The 14,125-nt window shown below is 42.0% G+C and overlaps 1 protein-coding gene across 3 annotated transcripts; it reads left to right on the top strand.

The window, feature by feature from the left end:
• The first annotated feature begins 1,454 nt into the window (after positions 1–1,454).
• On the top strand, positions 1,455–13,768 carry hsf2 (heat shock transcription factor 2). 3 transcript variants are annotated; one of them, XM_058613007.1, is made up of 12 exons: positions 1,455–1,680; positions 2,052–2,160; positions 3,406–3,533; positions 4,747–4,871; positions 6,261–6,336; positions 7,320–7,381; positions 8,131–8,209; positions 8,290–8,423; positions 8,637–8,912; positions 9,363–9,465; positions 9,776–9,836; positions 11,537–13,768. In XM_058613007.1, the coding sequence occupies exons 1-12, from the start codon at positions 1,588–1,590 to the stop codon at positions 11,872–11,874; spliced, it is 1,584 nt and encodes a 527-aa protein (XP_058468990.1). In that variant the 5' UTR covers positions 1,455–1,587; the 3' UTR covers positions 11,875–13,768. The 3 variants fall into 3 exon arrangements, with proteins under 3 accessions (XP_058468990.1, XP_058468991.1, XP_058468992.1); XM_058613008.1 differs by having other exon boundaries at positions 1,526–1,680; positions 2,018–2,160; XM_058613009.1 differs by lacking the exon at positions 2,052–2,160 and having other exon boundaries at positions 1,568–1,680.
• Positions 13,769–14,125: the final 357 nt, after the last annotated feature.

Genomic DNA, 14,125 nt, shown 5'->3' with positions numbered 1-14,125 from the left:
TGACAGGAGCAACAGCAGCAGTGACAGCAGCAGCAGCAGCAGCAGCAGTGACAGCAGCAGCAGTGACAGCAGCAGGGACAGCAGCAGCAGCAGCAGTGACAGCAGCAGCAGTGACAGCAGCAGCAGTGACAGCAGCAGGGACAGCAGCAGCAGCAGTGACAGCAGCAGCAGCAGTGACAGCAGCAGCAGCAGTGACAGAGCAGCAGTGACAGCAGCAGGGACAGCAGCAGCAGCAGCAGAGCGGCAGCAGTGACAGCAGCAGGGACAGCAGCAGCAGCAGTGACAGAGCAGCAGTGACAGCAGCAGGGACAGCAGCAGCAGCAGCAGCAGAGCGGCAGCAGGGACAGCAGCAGCAGCAGCAGCAGCAGAGCGGCAGCAGTGACAGCAGCAGGGACAGCAGCAGCAGCAGCAGTGACAGCAGCAGCAGCAGTAGTACTGACAGCAGCAGCAGTGACAGCAGCAGTGACAGCAGCAGCAGCAGCAGAGCGGCAGCAGGGACAGCAGCAGCAGCAGGGACAGCAGCAGTGACAGCAGCAGCAGCAGCAGCAACAGAGCAGCAGCAGCAGTGACAGCAGCAGCAGCAGTAGTAGTGACAGCAGCAGCAGTGACAGCAGCAGGGACAGCAGCAGCAGCAGCAGCAGTGGCAGCAGCAGCAGTGTCTGACTGTACTGTGCATGTGACACATTAAAAATGCAAACACTTGGAGTTTCATGTATCTCATTAATAAAGAGGTGGAAAAAGAAAACGTGTGAAAACTAATGAAACAGTAAATAACACATCGTGGTATTTGATAACACATTAATTACATTATATATTATTTGTTATCAGACTGATGTTTTATTAAGGACTTGGTTTTAATGACCATTTTGAAAGACATTTCTTTATTTTCTTATTTTATATTGTATTTTTAAGTGCCTGTAACCTTCATTCTAAATGAAATATGAAGACAATAAAGATTCATTTTGCTCAGTTATCAATATTAAAAGGTGACAATGAGCTTTGGCTGTATTCCTGTTCCTGACCTCATCTGTCAATAAATGTTTTCACCAAACATTCCATTGAGTTTGTATCTGATGTGAGATCGCAGTGATTTTGTATAAAGTTGTTGACAAGGTCAGTTAAACATCTGCACAGTGTGAGGTTATTGAAATATTTGTTCTGCTGCCAATCAGAAGCAAGGGGGCACAGAAGACCCACCCACCAATGAAAATGAAATATTTGTTAGTAAGACCAGTGAAACTGAATTCTTTTTTGTTTTTATCCTGATTTCCTGTTTTTGATTTTATTTTTTTGGCCAAAATTGAAAAAAAACAGAACAAACGTACCTTAGTCTCAAAAGGAGTCCGTGTACTTTTTGTTGCAGTACCACGAGTGGCCACTGGAAAAAAGGGGGCGGTGCTTTATCCACGTCTTACAATACATACACGATTGTCAGCCAATCTGCTTCCGCCGCCTGGACCGGATGTTGTGAGCCATTACTGTTTTCCTCGGGCCAAGGAAAAGTGGAACATCAGCTCAACACAATCTCGGACCAGAGCCATCGCTGCGCACTTTGAGTCCAGCGGTTTGTGCCGTTACGTTAGAAACATGAAGCAAAACTCCAACGTCCCGGCATTCCTCACCAAGCTGTGGACGCTGGTCGAGGACGCGGACACCAATGAATTCATCTGCTGGAGTCAGGTACGTGACGACTGAGCGGAGTTAGCCCCCAGCAAGCTAACGTGACCACGTAGTCAACTAGCCCGTTACTAACCCGTTACAATTGGAACACTTATACAAATGCTGCATGACTTATTTCAGCAAATAGCACCATTGAGAAGCATTAGCTTCGGCCATTGAGCTCCCTTTATTACTAACCTGCTGGTTAACTAGCATACCTAGCCTAATGCATCTGCGTCATGCCAGCATCACTTCATCTTTAACTTTAGGGCTGTGTGTGTGTGTGTGTGTGTGTGTGTGTGTGTGTGTGTGTGTGTTTGAGTGAGCGATAACAGTGTGACCCCCCCCCCCCGCACAGTTTTGACTGTCGTGTTGCTGCTGGTTGTTTCCAGGAGGGCAACAGCTTCCTAGTGTTGGATGAGCAGCGCTTTGCCAAGGAGATTCTCCCCAAGTTCTTCAAGCACAACAACATGGCCAGTTTCATCAGGCAGCTCAACATGTGTAAGATAGTCTGCCGTCGTTGTCGCCTCACAAACAACCACACAACCACACCCTAGTATTCCACATGACTGACACGTTGTACCACATGGCGTTAGAACGTTCAAAAGCAGGGAACTTAAAAAGGTGCACATCACGGGGGAGTCGGCGACACAGATGGTGAGGTGGTGAACTGAAATCTTATTGTAGATTCACTGTATCATAAATGTTAAAATGAGGCCACGGTAGAGATTTTCTTTATACCACAATAAAGTGAGTGGACCTCCTCGAGTTCATCAAAACTAAAGGTGTAAGGTTTCTGCACACCTTACCTCCTCCCGCTGACCAGAAGCTGCTGCCATAGTACCTGTGACATCGGCTGATTTGGGTGACGGCATTCAAACCGCCTCCCACTTCTCTCTCTCACACACACACACACACACACACAGTGCTGATTTGTCTGCCCCTTCTTTCCACTCAAAAAAAAAAATATATGAATCCAGTTATGAGTACGAATCCACAGTTGTGAATTTACGAATCTGCAGCAGTCACATAACTCTTAAAAATATGTCACAGTGGCCCCAGGCATTGTGTATTGAGCAGAAGATTAATGGATTTCACACACTGCACATGCGTTCACAGCTGACGACTAACGTCAAATCTACTGACTTTCTGATTCTCTGTCTCCTCCTGTCTTTAGAGATTCACACACGGTGAAATAAAGAGAGCAGAAAACATCCTATTTTTACTTGAACTAACAACACAGATCAGTGATTATTCCACACACAATCTGCTGCACTGCACATCCACAGTTAGTCTGTGACTCTGTGTATGTGCACTGCGCTCCCACAGCGCTTCTCTGTGTGTGTGTGTGTGTGTGTGTGTGTGTCTGTGACTTTAATGTGTGTGTGTGTGTGTCCATGTCTGACACAGTTAGTTAGTTAAATTGTGCTTTTCCTTCTCTGTCTGGTTTCTGTTATTATATCTGTAATGTCTTCTTCTCTGTTTTTGAAGAAGCATCACAGCACAACTTACAGTGCATGTAAGGGTATATATGAGAATACAGAGATATTGAAATAATGCCGTGTTTATGGGGAGCTTTTTTTAAAATGGCAAAGAAAAAGATTGTTTGCGTTTGGTGCAGTTTCCGTCTGCATGCGGCCTCAGTTTAGCGGTCCTGTGCTGATCGCTGAATCCCTGTATCTGTCTTAAGAAGGTGTGTTCGCTGCTGCTTTTTAATTGTCACTGTGTGTGTGTGTGTGTGCACAGACGGATTCCGTAAAGTAATGCACATCGACACAGGCATCGTAAAACAGGAGCGGGATGGTCCAGTGGAGTTTCAGCACCCTTACTTCAAACATGGACAGGACAACTTGTTGGAGAACATCAAGAGGAAGGTGCAGTCATCCCCCTCTCCCTCTGTCTGCCGAATGTACGATCCTGTGACTCAACAGGATTAGATGTGTTTCATTACCATAAAATAACCAACCAACTAGGGCTGCTTGATTATGGGAAAAATAATAATCATGTTTCTTTCAAACGATTACTCATTGACTTGAACTTAAAGAAAATAGAATTTATTGCATGTAAAAAAACATGAAATTTTGAATTGGAATTGACCTTAAAATAACTTTAAATGATTGTATATATCTTAACTCACACTGCATGTTTAACCCAGGGATTCCACTGAACACATAATGTCACGTTGTGTTTGAAATGTGTTGGAATGGGCACATGTATGTTTCCTACTATATCAAAGAATAGTGTCAGCTGCAGTGCGCAGCAGTGAGGACAACATGCAAGCCTACTGTACATGAGGGAGACTCGGCTCTCTCCTCTCTCTGCAGGTATACCGTGCCTCACACAGCTCATCTGCGCCGTGTTCTCCTCCGTTGGTAATAAATGTAAATAAAACAGAGCCACGCCCAATCAAGTTGATAGACTTGTGTGTCTATCAAGCTGTTTGCATTGACAAGTGGATACTGATGTAAAAAATAATAATAACCTGCATTTATCTCTGAATTTGTCTTAAAATCATCACGTCTTGAGTTTTCACTGTTAACACACTCTGCAATTTAATAGATCCACTGTATTTTTGGTAGTTCTTGAAGGACATATGCCAATTTAGAAGGTAATATGTGAATGGCTGCAATGATTAATCTATTATTAAATGAATTATCCACTATTTTGATCATTGATTAATTGGTTTTAGTTGTTGTGGATAAAACAAGACATTATAGAAAATCATCTATTGAGTAGGGGTGGGGGGTCGACAGTGAAAGATAGCATATGTCATCACGTTAGAAACACTATATCACAATATACGATTTCACAAATACTCAGTACTTTGCAATATGTCATTGTATGGAACAAATAACTGATCGATTCATGGAGAAAATATTTGAAAGATTAATTGATGAATGACATTAAAGTTTAGGTTAATGTTGGTGGTTTTATTGTTAGTGATTAAGTCTGCTCTTTTTCTCATTTGCTGGCTGATTTCTTATCCGTCATCTGCAAAACCCATAACCTCAAGTGCCAGTTTCCTCTGCTTTTATGCTTGTACTGGTGAGGCACAGTATTGTACACACAAGACTGTTGTCATTTCAGGTTTCTAATGCTCGGCCGGACGAGAGCAAGATGCGACAGGAGGACCTGACCAAGATCTTGGCGAGTGTCCACAGTGTTCACAGTAAACAGGAGAACATCGATGCCAGGTTGGCAACACTCAAGAGGTATGTATGTGTAAAGATCAGAGAAACATGGGGGAATTATTTGACTATTATTTAACTAATTAGATTTGACTTTGGCACAGTGTTTTAGTTTGGAGTGCCCATCCTTACACCACACCCTTTATTGCTGAGATTTCTGTCATCACTAGTAGAAGCTATACTTGACTTAAACTTACATTTCTGTTTTTTGCCTGCTTGTGCCTCATTCTCATAAACTCCATTACCTGGAGGTTTTCAGCCCAGACTTTGCCTCATGTACATAGAAACATGTGATCCTGCAGTGAAAGATTGTAAAAATCATTATGAATAGTCATACAGTATGTCCTACGTACATGTAGTTACGTACTGTATAGCAATAGAAATGTTGATAATTCAACCAACCAAAAATGTTAGCCCTCTCCATGGCTACAGTGCATATAGATCCGTGCTGCAGTGGCATCGCTTTCATTTATTCATTTATTCATTTCAAAAAAGCAAAAAAGTGACCTCTTGTCCTTTCTCTCCCCACCGCTCCTCTGTCCCCCATTTCCTCTCACCCCAATCGGTGGAGACAGAGAGCCACACATCTTTGAGTCTGGTTCTCTCTTCACTCGGTTTCTCTTCTCTATATTATTGTAAAGGTTTTTGCCTTACTATATTATGGTGCCTTGAGATCATTTATGTTGTAATTTGCAATGTGGGGTTATGTGTCTTGCCCAAGGACACATTGGCATGTAAACTAGAGGAGCCAGGATTCAAACCCATAACCTTCAATTTGAAAGACAACTCACCCTCCCACTGAGTGAAATGAGTGTTCTCACTGTACGCATGGAGCTCGTGTGAGACCTGGCGTCTCACCCACTGTCACATGTGACGCGTGTTTCCGAGCTAAAATAGACGGAGAGAAGATCTGATATTGATATTCTGCCAGTAAATTTACTGCAGTGTCAGTGTCAATGCTGAATCTGAACGCATGAAAAACACAACTGTATTACCAGCTGTGAACACACACACGCTAGATGCAGCATAGACACGACACATCCAGTGTGCACCAGGCCTAGACCCTTTGACCACCAAAGGTCTTTACTTGAGTCTGTTTTAACATCCTTTGAAAGTCCATAGGTAAGAGAGAATCGACCTCAATCTAGAAATAGACGAAAAGGTGGCTGTGGCAGAGGCATTTGAACTGCTTACTCACCTGACACCTTATGTCTGTCCTCCCAAGTGAAAACCCATGCCATGTTTTCACTCCATGATCTGGAGGTGTTCTTGTGTGAAGGGATAATGCATCAAAGGTCAACTTTGTAATGACCTGTAATTCATTGGAATAAATGTGAAACAAAGCTCCAGCAGACACGATCGGGAGAGCAGTTCATGTTGTTGACTGGTAATGATCGTTGTTTTGTTGTTTAGGGAGAATGAGTCTCTGTGGAGGGAGATCTCAGACCTGAGGCAGAAACATGCTCACCAGCAACAGCTCATCAAAAAGGTGAGCAAATCACTGCAGCCAGCTACATTCACATGCATGCTCTACACCTGTGTCTCTATGAATCAACTGCATTTCTGTTGTAGGATGATACATATGGTATATAACTATATGTGTGTGTGTGTGTGTGTGTGTGTGTGTGTGTGTGTGTGTGTATATATATTATGGCATGCTGTTCAGGAAATGAATCCTTTGAAACCTTGAATATATGGAATGAAGCTCCTAATAATGATCTTTATGACGAGTGCAGAGGATCCGGTAGATCTTAGTAAAACGTGTTGACAGACTCTTAAGAGCGCACTTTTCATTGTTTTCACTCCAACTCTTTGTGTAGAAGACACTTCAGTGCTGCAATTAAGGGAATAAGCGATGCATGAGATGAGCTGATCTCTTTAGCTAACTGCTCAAAGAGAGAGAATGTTCTCTGGTGTGAAGTGAATGTTGCAGGGAGTTCATAATCTGCACTGTATGAAGTTTCACTTTTGTGCAAAGAGACTTTCCAGCATTTAATAGGTGCTGTTCCACCGTGTCCTCACATCTCGTTGGAACCATTGTATTATTATATATTATATATCATATTATTATTATTATTATTATTATTATTATTAATAAACTGATCTTGGACAGACTCTAAGCGGGTATAGACAGGTGCGTCATCACAACATTGTTTCGGTTTTCTTTCGGTGATGAAAGTCTTTTGGCCGAAAACCGAAAATGGCCTTTTTGGCAATTTCCAGCAGATTTGTTTTGGCGGCCGAATTTTCGGTACATTTCTAATATACACACACACACACACACAAGCTTAACATGTTCTAATAAACCCAGTGTTTCAGTACATGCAGGAATGAACCAATGATGCAGCTTCATCAGAATTTCATCTGAACTTTTCCTAAACAGTTAAGGTTGATTAGTTTATCCAGCAGACCATTAGCCTCTGAGCTAAAGCTATTAAAACTATTATCTCAATGACTGTGTTTTTTTTCCAGCTGATTCATTTCATTGTGACATTGGTGCAGAACAACCACATCCTGAATTTAAAACGCAAGAGGTGAGTTTTAAAAGAGACACAGTTTCATTTCCAGCTTGCTTTCTAGTAAGAGCTCCTTTAAACAGCTGATGCTCTCTGCTGCTCAGCCACTGGTTTATCCTCTTTATTTATTTTTTCTTATTATAAGGTATTGCCCTTCATTTGTGTTAGTGTGGTCCAAGCATATAGTTGACGCGTGCTTCAATAAAAACTCTGCATGATAAGTACAGTGGCTCAAAGCATGGTCAAAAACACGTGTGCTCTCAAGGCTCCACACCTTCAACTACCATCTAACAAGCACAGGCAAGCCTGAGTCAGGCAGGGCTGACTGCAGTAAATAACAACCCTAATTAAGCATGATACAAACAAACAAAACAAAATACACACTTATTCTGTCACAAATGGCTCTAACAATTTAAAGTGAAGTGCCTTCAGATTTGACACCATGCAAATGTGATGTTGATTGATTTGTGAGTGATGTAGTTTAGTTCAAATCATCACATTTTCTATTTAAAAACAAATCAAGGAAATTGTTATATGATTGAGGTGAAGTGGTTGTAATCTAAATGATGTAATCTAACATTTAAATTGTCGTCATCATCATTATACCTTATGTCCAATAAATCAATAATTGAATGTGACTCTGGATTGAAATAAATAAAATCACAGGAGATTATCAGAAGTGATAATCTGGCAAGCGTTCAATGAAATATAATTGTAGTATAAAATTGTATCTTTGTTTGAATATAATAATTGTGTCTTTTCATCAGGCCCATTCTGATGAACAGCACTGGAAAGAAGCCCAAGTACAAACATCAGATCTATGATGACAAAGTGTGTGTGGAACAGGTCAGTAAATGTAAATGTGTTTGTCATTTTAAATGAGAACCTTGACGAGGTCTAAGTTGTGAGTGTGTGTCTTGTCTTAGACGTCTGTCAACAGTCTGAATGGTGTGAAGAGCTCTGAGATGTCGGATGACGTCATCGTCTGTGACATGACTGAGAATGAAGCCGAGGTGACAGCGGAGATCACAGACGACTCACCCAGAGCCTATGACCCGGGGTAAGACCATCAACACGTCACATCATTCTACTGGTTCAGCTCAGACTCCAATATTTGACCTGAATTTTACAGATCAGTTCCTGATGAATAAAGATGAATTGAATTGTTTTAAATATACAGAATGTTTTGGATGTGGCTGATGAGAATTGTGTAAATCCGTTACACCGCGTTCACTAAATTGCTGGCTTCTTAACGTCTTGTTCACAACCACAGGGATGTAGAAATTGTGGAGTTGGAGCTGCCGGCGGAGACTGAGGTGAGCACCACCTGCACAGACAACATCAAACAGAAGGAGGCGGGGCTTTCAGCAGCAGCCGCAGCAGATGATGACAGCCTGAGGAGCAGCACTGCAGACAGCAGTGGAGCAACAAGCAGTGCTCTGCGGCTCAATAAACCCTCAGCTCTGAGTGTGGAGGACCCCGTCACGATGATGGACTCCATCCTGAAAGAGAACGGAGCAATATCACAGAACATCAACCTACTGGGCAAGTAAGTGCCAGCCTTCACTGCTTCATTTGGTCGACTGTAGATGGTCACAATCACAATCACTATATTACTCTTCAGATCAGTACAGTCAATTACCATCAGCTGATTAGAGCAGTTAATGAACATGAAAGGTTCATGTGTATTTTATGACGTTTATGAAGTTTGGATGTGTTTCCTTCATTTCCTTAGAAGCAGCTGAACCTTTTACAGTAGTGACCTTGTGTTTGTTACTGTGAGTAAAACAAGTCAACATACTCTTCCAAATCAAATCTGTTCTCCCGATGTTATGGTGGTCAAAGGTCAAGGTTCATTGTAGGTTCATTGTAGCTTCAACAAAAAAATGTTTTGACCTCTTGAACATTACATTTGAATACGTGCATGTATTTGAATGTAATGTTCAAGTGCTGTGTGGTGATTCTCCTCCATGAGCTGTTTGTGATTGTGTTTGCCCAGGGTGGAGCTGATGGACTATCTGGACAGCATTGACTGCAGTCTGGAGGATTTCCAGGCCATGTTGTATGGAAAACAGTTCAATGTTGATTTTGACGTCATAGAGGTAAACTATCACTCCTACATGAAAACTTCCATGTTTAGTTATCAGAGCAGACAACAGGTTCATTTAAGAAGTTAAACACTCCAGTAACATTTAAATTATTATTATTATACAATACACACACAGAATTAAAAGTGCGTGGACAATTAAATCATTAAATACAAGTTTAAAAAACACACGATTTGTTTCACCGACTGACGCATTCAACCAGATTAGACAGTTCAGTGAAGATGTAGCCGTGTCATTATTTATATGTGTATGTGTCTTTTTTCAATATGAAACTCAATTCTTTGTTGTCCATGTGCTTTTTTAGGAGAGTTTGTCCTCTAAAGAGAACACGGCACAGCTAAGCAGGACAGATAAGGACAATACAGGTGAGTGGACAACACACACACACACACACACACACACGGTCTCAACAAGAGCTTATACATCCATGGAATAAAGGAATAAATACATTTATAGCAGACTTAATAGATGAGGACCAAACAGGGTTCATATCAGGTCATCAAACACACGACAGTATTCAAAGAATTTTAGAAATAAATGGTACTGTACTGTACTGTGACATGATTTAACATGTAGCAGTGTAGCTCACAGAATAGTTTCTGCACATACAGAGAGGTGTGCTTTCTCCTTTTGGCCACAAGGTGGAGTATCTGCTAAAGTGAGCACTGCTGAGTAAACAAGGCAAGCACATGTGTATGAGAGCAGTTTCCTCCCAGAGAAATAGAGTGCGTGACCAAAGACTGAAAAGCGTGACACTTGAGAGTCCTGCGTATCATTATACGTTTTCTCCCCGGCTGCTCGGTCGTGATCCCACTGCATGTAAATAATCCCATGAGTGGGGATCGAGGAAGTGACGTCAGCCTAGGACTAAATATTATTACGTTATTTCATCTCGTCTCGTTTTGGTCAACGGAAATGAAGAGACATTTTAGCAGTTTTTATTTTGTAAACCACATTTGATCTCGTTTTTATTCGTCAATAATGCATTATATATTTTATTATAGTTATCGTCACATGACCACCATTTACACTTCGTCTCGTCACATGAAAAAGGTTCGTTGACGACGATATTTTGTCATAATTTTCGTTGACGAAAGCAACACTACTGTCTCGGTCTTGGTCTCTATACCCTCTGGTCTTGGTCTTGTCTTGGTCTCGATACCCTCTGGTCTTGGTCTTGTCTTGGTCTCGATACCCTCTGGTCTTGGTCTTGTCTTGGTCTCGATACCCTCTGGTCTTGGTCAGTCTTGGTCTCTATACCCTCTGGTCTTGGTCTTGTCTTGGTCACGATATCCTCTGGTCTTGGTCTGTCTTGGTCTCGATACCCTCTGGTCTTGGTCAGTCTTGGTCTCGATACCCTCTGGTCTTGGTCTTGTCTTGGTCTCGATACCCTCTGGTCTTGGTCTTGTCTTGGTCTCGATACCCTCTGGTCTTGGTCAGTCTTGGTCTCTATACCCTCTGGTCTTGGTCTTGTCTTGGTCACGATACCCTCTGGTCTTGGTCTGTCTTGGTCTCGATACCCTCTTGTCTTGGTCTCGGTTTAGGCGGTCTTGTCTACAAGTCTAGTACAAATACAACTAACCTCGATATCTAACACTGGGACAGTTGAAGAATCTCATCACAACTAGAAGTTGACCAATTAATTGGACCAATATTTGCCATTTTTGAATCCAAAAATATTCCCCCGTCCTTAAACAACTTCACGGGTGTTACCCGTCTGTTTCTCCGTTGAATTCAAAATCCTTCTTTTAACATTCACAGACGTCCATATGTCACTGACCTGCTCCACATTCGTCCTCAGCCTCCCTCCTCTCCTGTCCACAATGGGACGAAGGCCGTTCTCCCACAACACATCCGAACAATAATGTCTCTGTCTAAAACTTACTTATTCAGATGGCCTCAGCCATCTTTAAACTCTTGTATTGATTTTTAAACTCCATCTACTGAGTTGATCTATAATTACACACCATTTGCCACTTACATCAGTACAAGGTTTAGTGGGAGTTGTACACAGAATGTAAATCTTCAGGGAGATGCTGATCTTTTCTTTTTTCCTTTTTTCCAGATAAACAGTTGATCCAGTACATCTCCTGCCCCCTGCTGGCCTTCCTTGATGGCTGCACTCCTCCTCCAGAGCTGGACCTGGGCAGCGGCAGCAGCAGCAGCACAGGCTTCTCCAACTCACACCTCCAACCCTCGTCCAGCTCCAGTGCTTCAGTGGAGGCTGATCCATTGTCAGATCTACTGGACACCAGCCTGGAGCCAAAGCAGCCTTCCAGCAGCTCTCTGATCCGCCTGGAGCCTCTGACAGAGGCCGAGGCCAGCGAGGAGACGCTCTTCTACCTGTGTGAACTGAGTCCTGCAGGACTGGAGACAAACTCCACCCAGCTGGACAGAGTGTGAGACAGTGAGACCGTCAGTGACTGCCCCTCCATCTTCCACATATTCCTGACGTGCAACAGTGTCGTCATTTGTTCAGCTCTTGAAGTGCAGGACTGCAGTTTGTTCACATTGAGTTAGACATTCTCATGAAATCCAGTGACATCAGTAAAACAACGTCTGACAGGTGAATGACCCCGTGTGTGCTGCGTGTCCCATCATATTCATCATATTCATCATATTCATGTTAACTGTGATTCCAGCGTCTTTTCACATGTTTGTGGTTTCCAGTGAAAATAGACAGAAAAGATCTGTTGATTCTGATATTGCCGGCATGATTATATGGTCTCTATTTCAAAGCTGCTTTACTCTTTTCACATTCTCACTCATTTTCATTGTTACGGCCCTGGCCAAGGGAAACCAGGGGTAACGTGTGTGTGTGTGTGTGTGTGTGTGTGTGTTTTAAATGTGTAGCAGTTTTATTAAAGTTCCGAGAGTATCAATGCCAAAAAATAACAAACCAAATCTTCTCTTTACAAACTTAATCTTACCTGCAAAAAAGAAAACAAAAAAATGACACAAAAACTGATCTCCTAACTCAAAACAGGAGGCAGATGAAACAAAAATGGCCTCACTCTCCTGTTACTGCTACTTTTTAACTCTCAAACAACATTACGATGATTATTCATCTTAAATAAACAAGAAAGACTGGTGTATAAATGTAATACAGAATTTTGTATTTTTGGGCTTTTTCCATCACTATAGTTAGTACCTCCTTATACGCAACATAAATACACACGTCTGCTGCACATAGATGTGGTGTATGAATGGATGAATGGCAAAACTAATGTAAAGCAGCTTTATGTTTTCATCACGACTGGGACATTGCTCTATAAATACAAACCATTTGAGAATCAGCAGAAACCGAGGGTTCAGTGTGTGTGTGTGTGTGTGTGTGTGAGGAAGGATTCACCGTTTCTTCTCCATCATCAGTGAGTCGTCAGCTGAAACTTGTATATAATGTTTCTTTGAAAATGGATTTATTCTCATCCTTCTTTTGTGTATTTGTTTGTGTCAAAACAACATTCCTTCACATGCTGTTGTGTTTCACAATCGATCATTTCAAAAACGTTAAATCACTGATGTTCCAAAAACTGGAGAGTGTGGCTAGTTTAGCTGCTATTGCTAAAGGTCATAGGACAATATGGAAGTTTCGTAAATAACTGTAAAATATTCTTTAAACTCCTCGGTTTACATTCTAGTCAGAAACGAATCCATTTATTTGTATCACAAAAACATATTTTAGTGAACAACAATCTATAACAAGAGGTCCTGGAATGACATGAACGCAGACTCCCCCTTGTGGCACTTGAGAGTAAATCATTGACTGTATGATAATGAAAATGCACCATGATCAACTCATAGCCTTTAGCTTTAATCACTTGACAGTGCTGATGTTTGATGAAATCCCAGTGGTTTCTTCCCGTGCTCCTGATCAACTCTTCTGATTGAACAAAGCTCCTGCAGGTGACCAACTGTCCAGCTGCAAAGGAAATCACCTCGTAACTGTCCCTTCATTGACATGTTTACCTGGAAATAACTGAGGAGGACATTTGTTGACAAAGCACCTGTGAGTGGACATGCATGGCAGCACCTGTTGTCCCACTGCTGAGGAATGAAAAAGAACGTCCAACAACTGAACTCTCCCTGAAAGTTCCCTGAAAGTTCCCTGAAAGTTCCCTCCCCTCCTCCAGGCTCATGCTCGTGAGTGTCTTCATGTTCATGTAAAAGTGCCTGCCTCCATGTCTTCTTCTGACAGAGCCACACTTTTCATTGGCTGCTGTGTGGTCACATGACTTCTCTGTCTGTCATTGGGAGCCGAGCAGTTACAATAAAGTAACACTTTATTTGTTGTTCATTTTGTTTAAAAGCCTCAAATGCTGTGATGTCGTGTTAGACAGAGTTCTTTTTGATTCACACATTAAACTCATTTGCAGAACATCATTCATGACAAACTAGTTCATGCTTGTGTTACATCTCGATTAGAAACTCTCGAAACCTTCAGTTTGTTCAAAATGCTGCAGCACACGTTCAAGGGTCTAGTCATGGAAACATGAACCATGCTCTCACACTCACTCTGTCACACTCACGGTACGAATATGAATTTGCACTTCTATTCCGAATCAAAATATAAAGAAGAAATGATCAAATGTGTTATTCCTTTACTTTATTCTTTGAACATTTACTTTTAACAAGTTGTTTTTCGATCAAAATA

Source organism: Solea solea, chromosome 17, assembly GCF_958295425.1.
Source record: "Solea solea chromosome 17, fSolSol10.1, whole genome shotgun sequence".
NCBI lineage: Eukaryota > Metazoa > Chordata > Actinopteri > Pleuronectiformes > Soleidae > Solea > Solea solea.
Note: the sequence above shows the minus strand (reverse complement) of the source record. Positions and strands in the feature narration are given on the sequence as shown.

Bases quoted from the DNA above. Each gene is read 5' to 3' on its own strand.
- hsf2 (XM_058613007.1), top strand. From the start codon at position 1,588: ATGAAGCAAAACTCCAACGTCCCGGCATTCCTCACCAAGCTGTGGACG. The intron at 8,424-8,636 runs GTAAGACCATCA...TCACAACCACAG, and splicing joins CCCAGAGCCTATGACCCGGG to GGATGTAGAAATTGTGGAGT. The intron at 8,913-9,362 runs GTAAGTGCCAGC...GTGTTTGCCCAG, and splicing joins AACATCAACCTACTGGGCAA to GGTGGAGCTGATGGACTATC.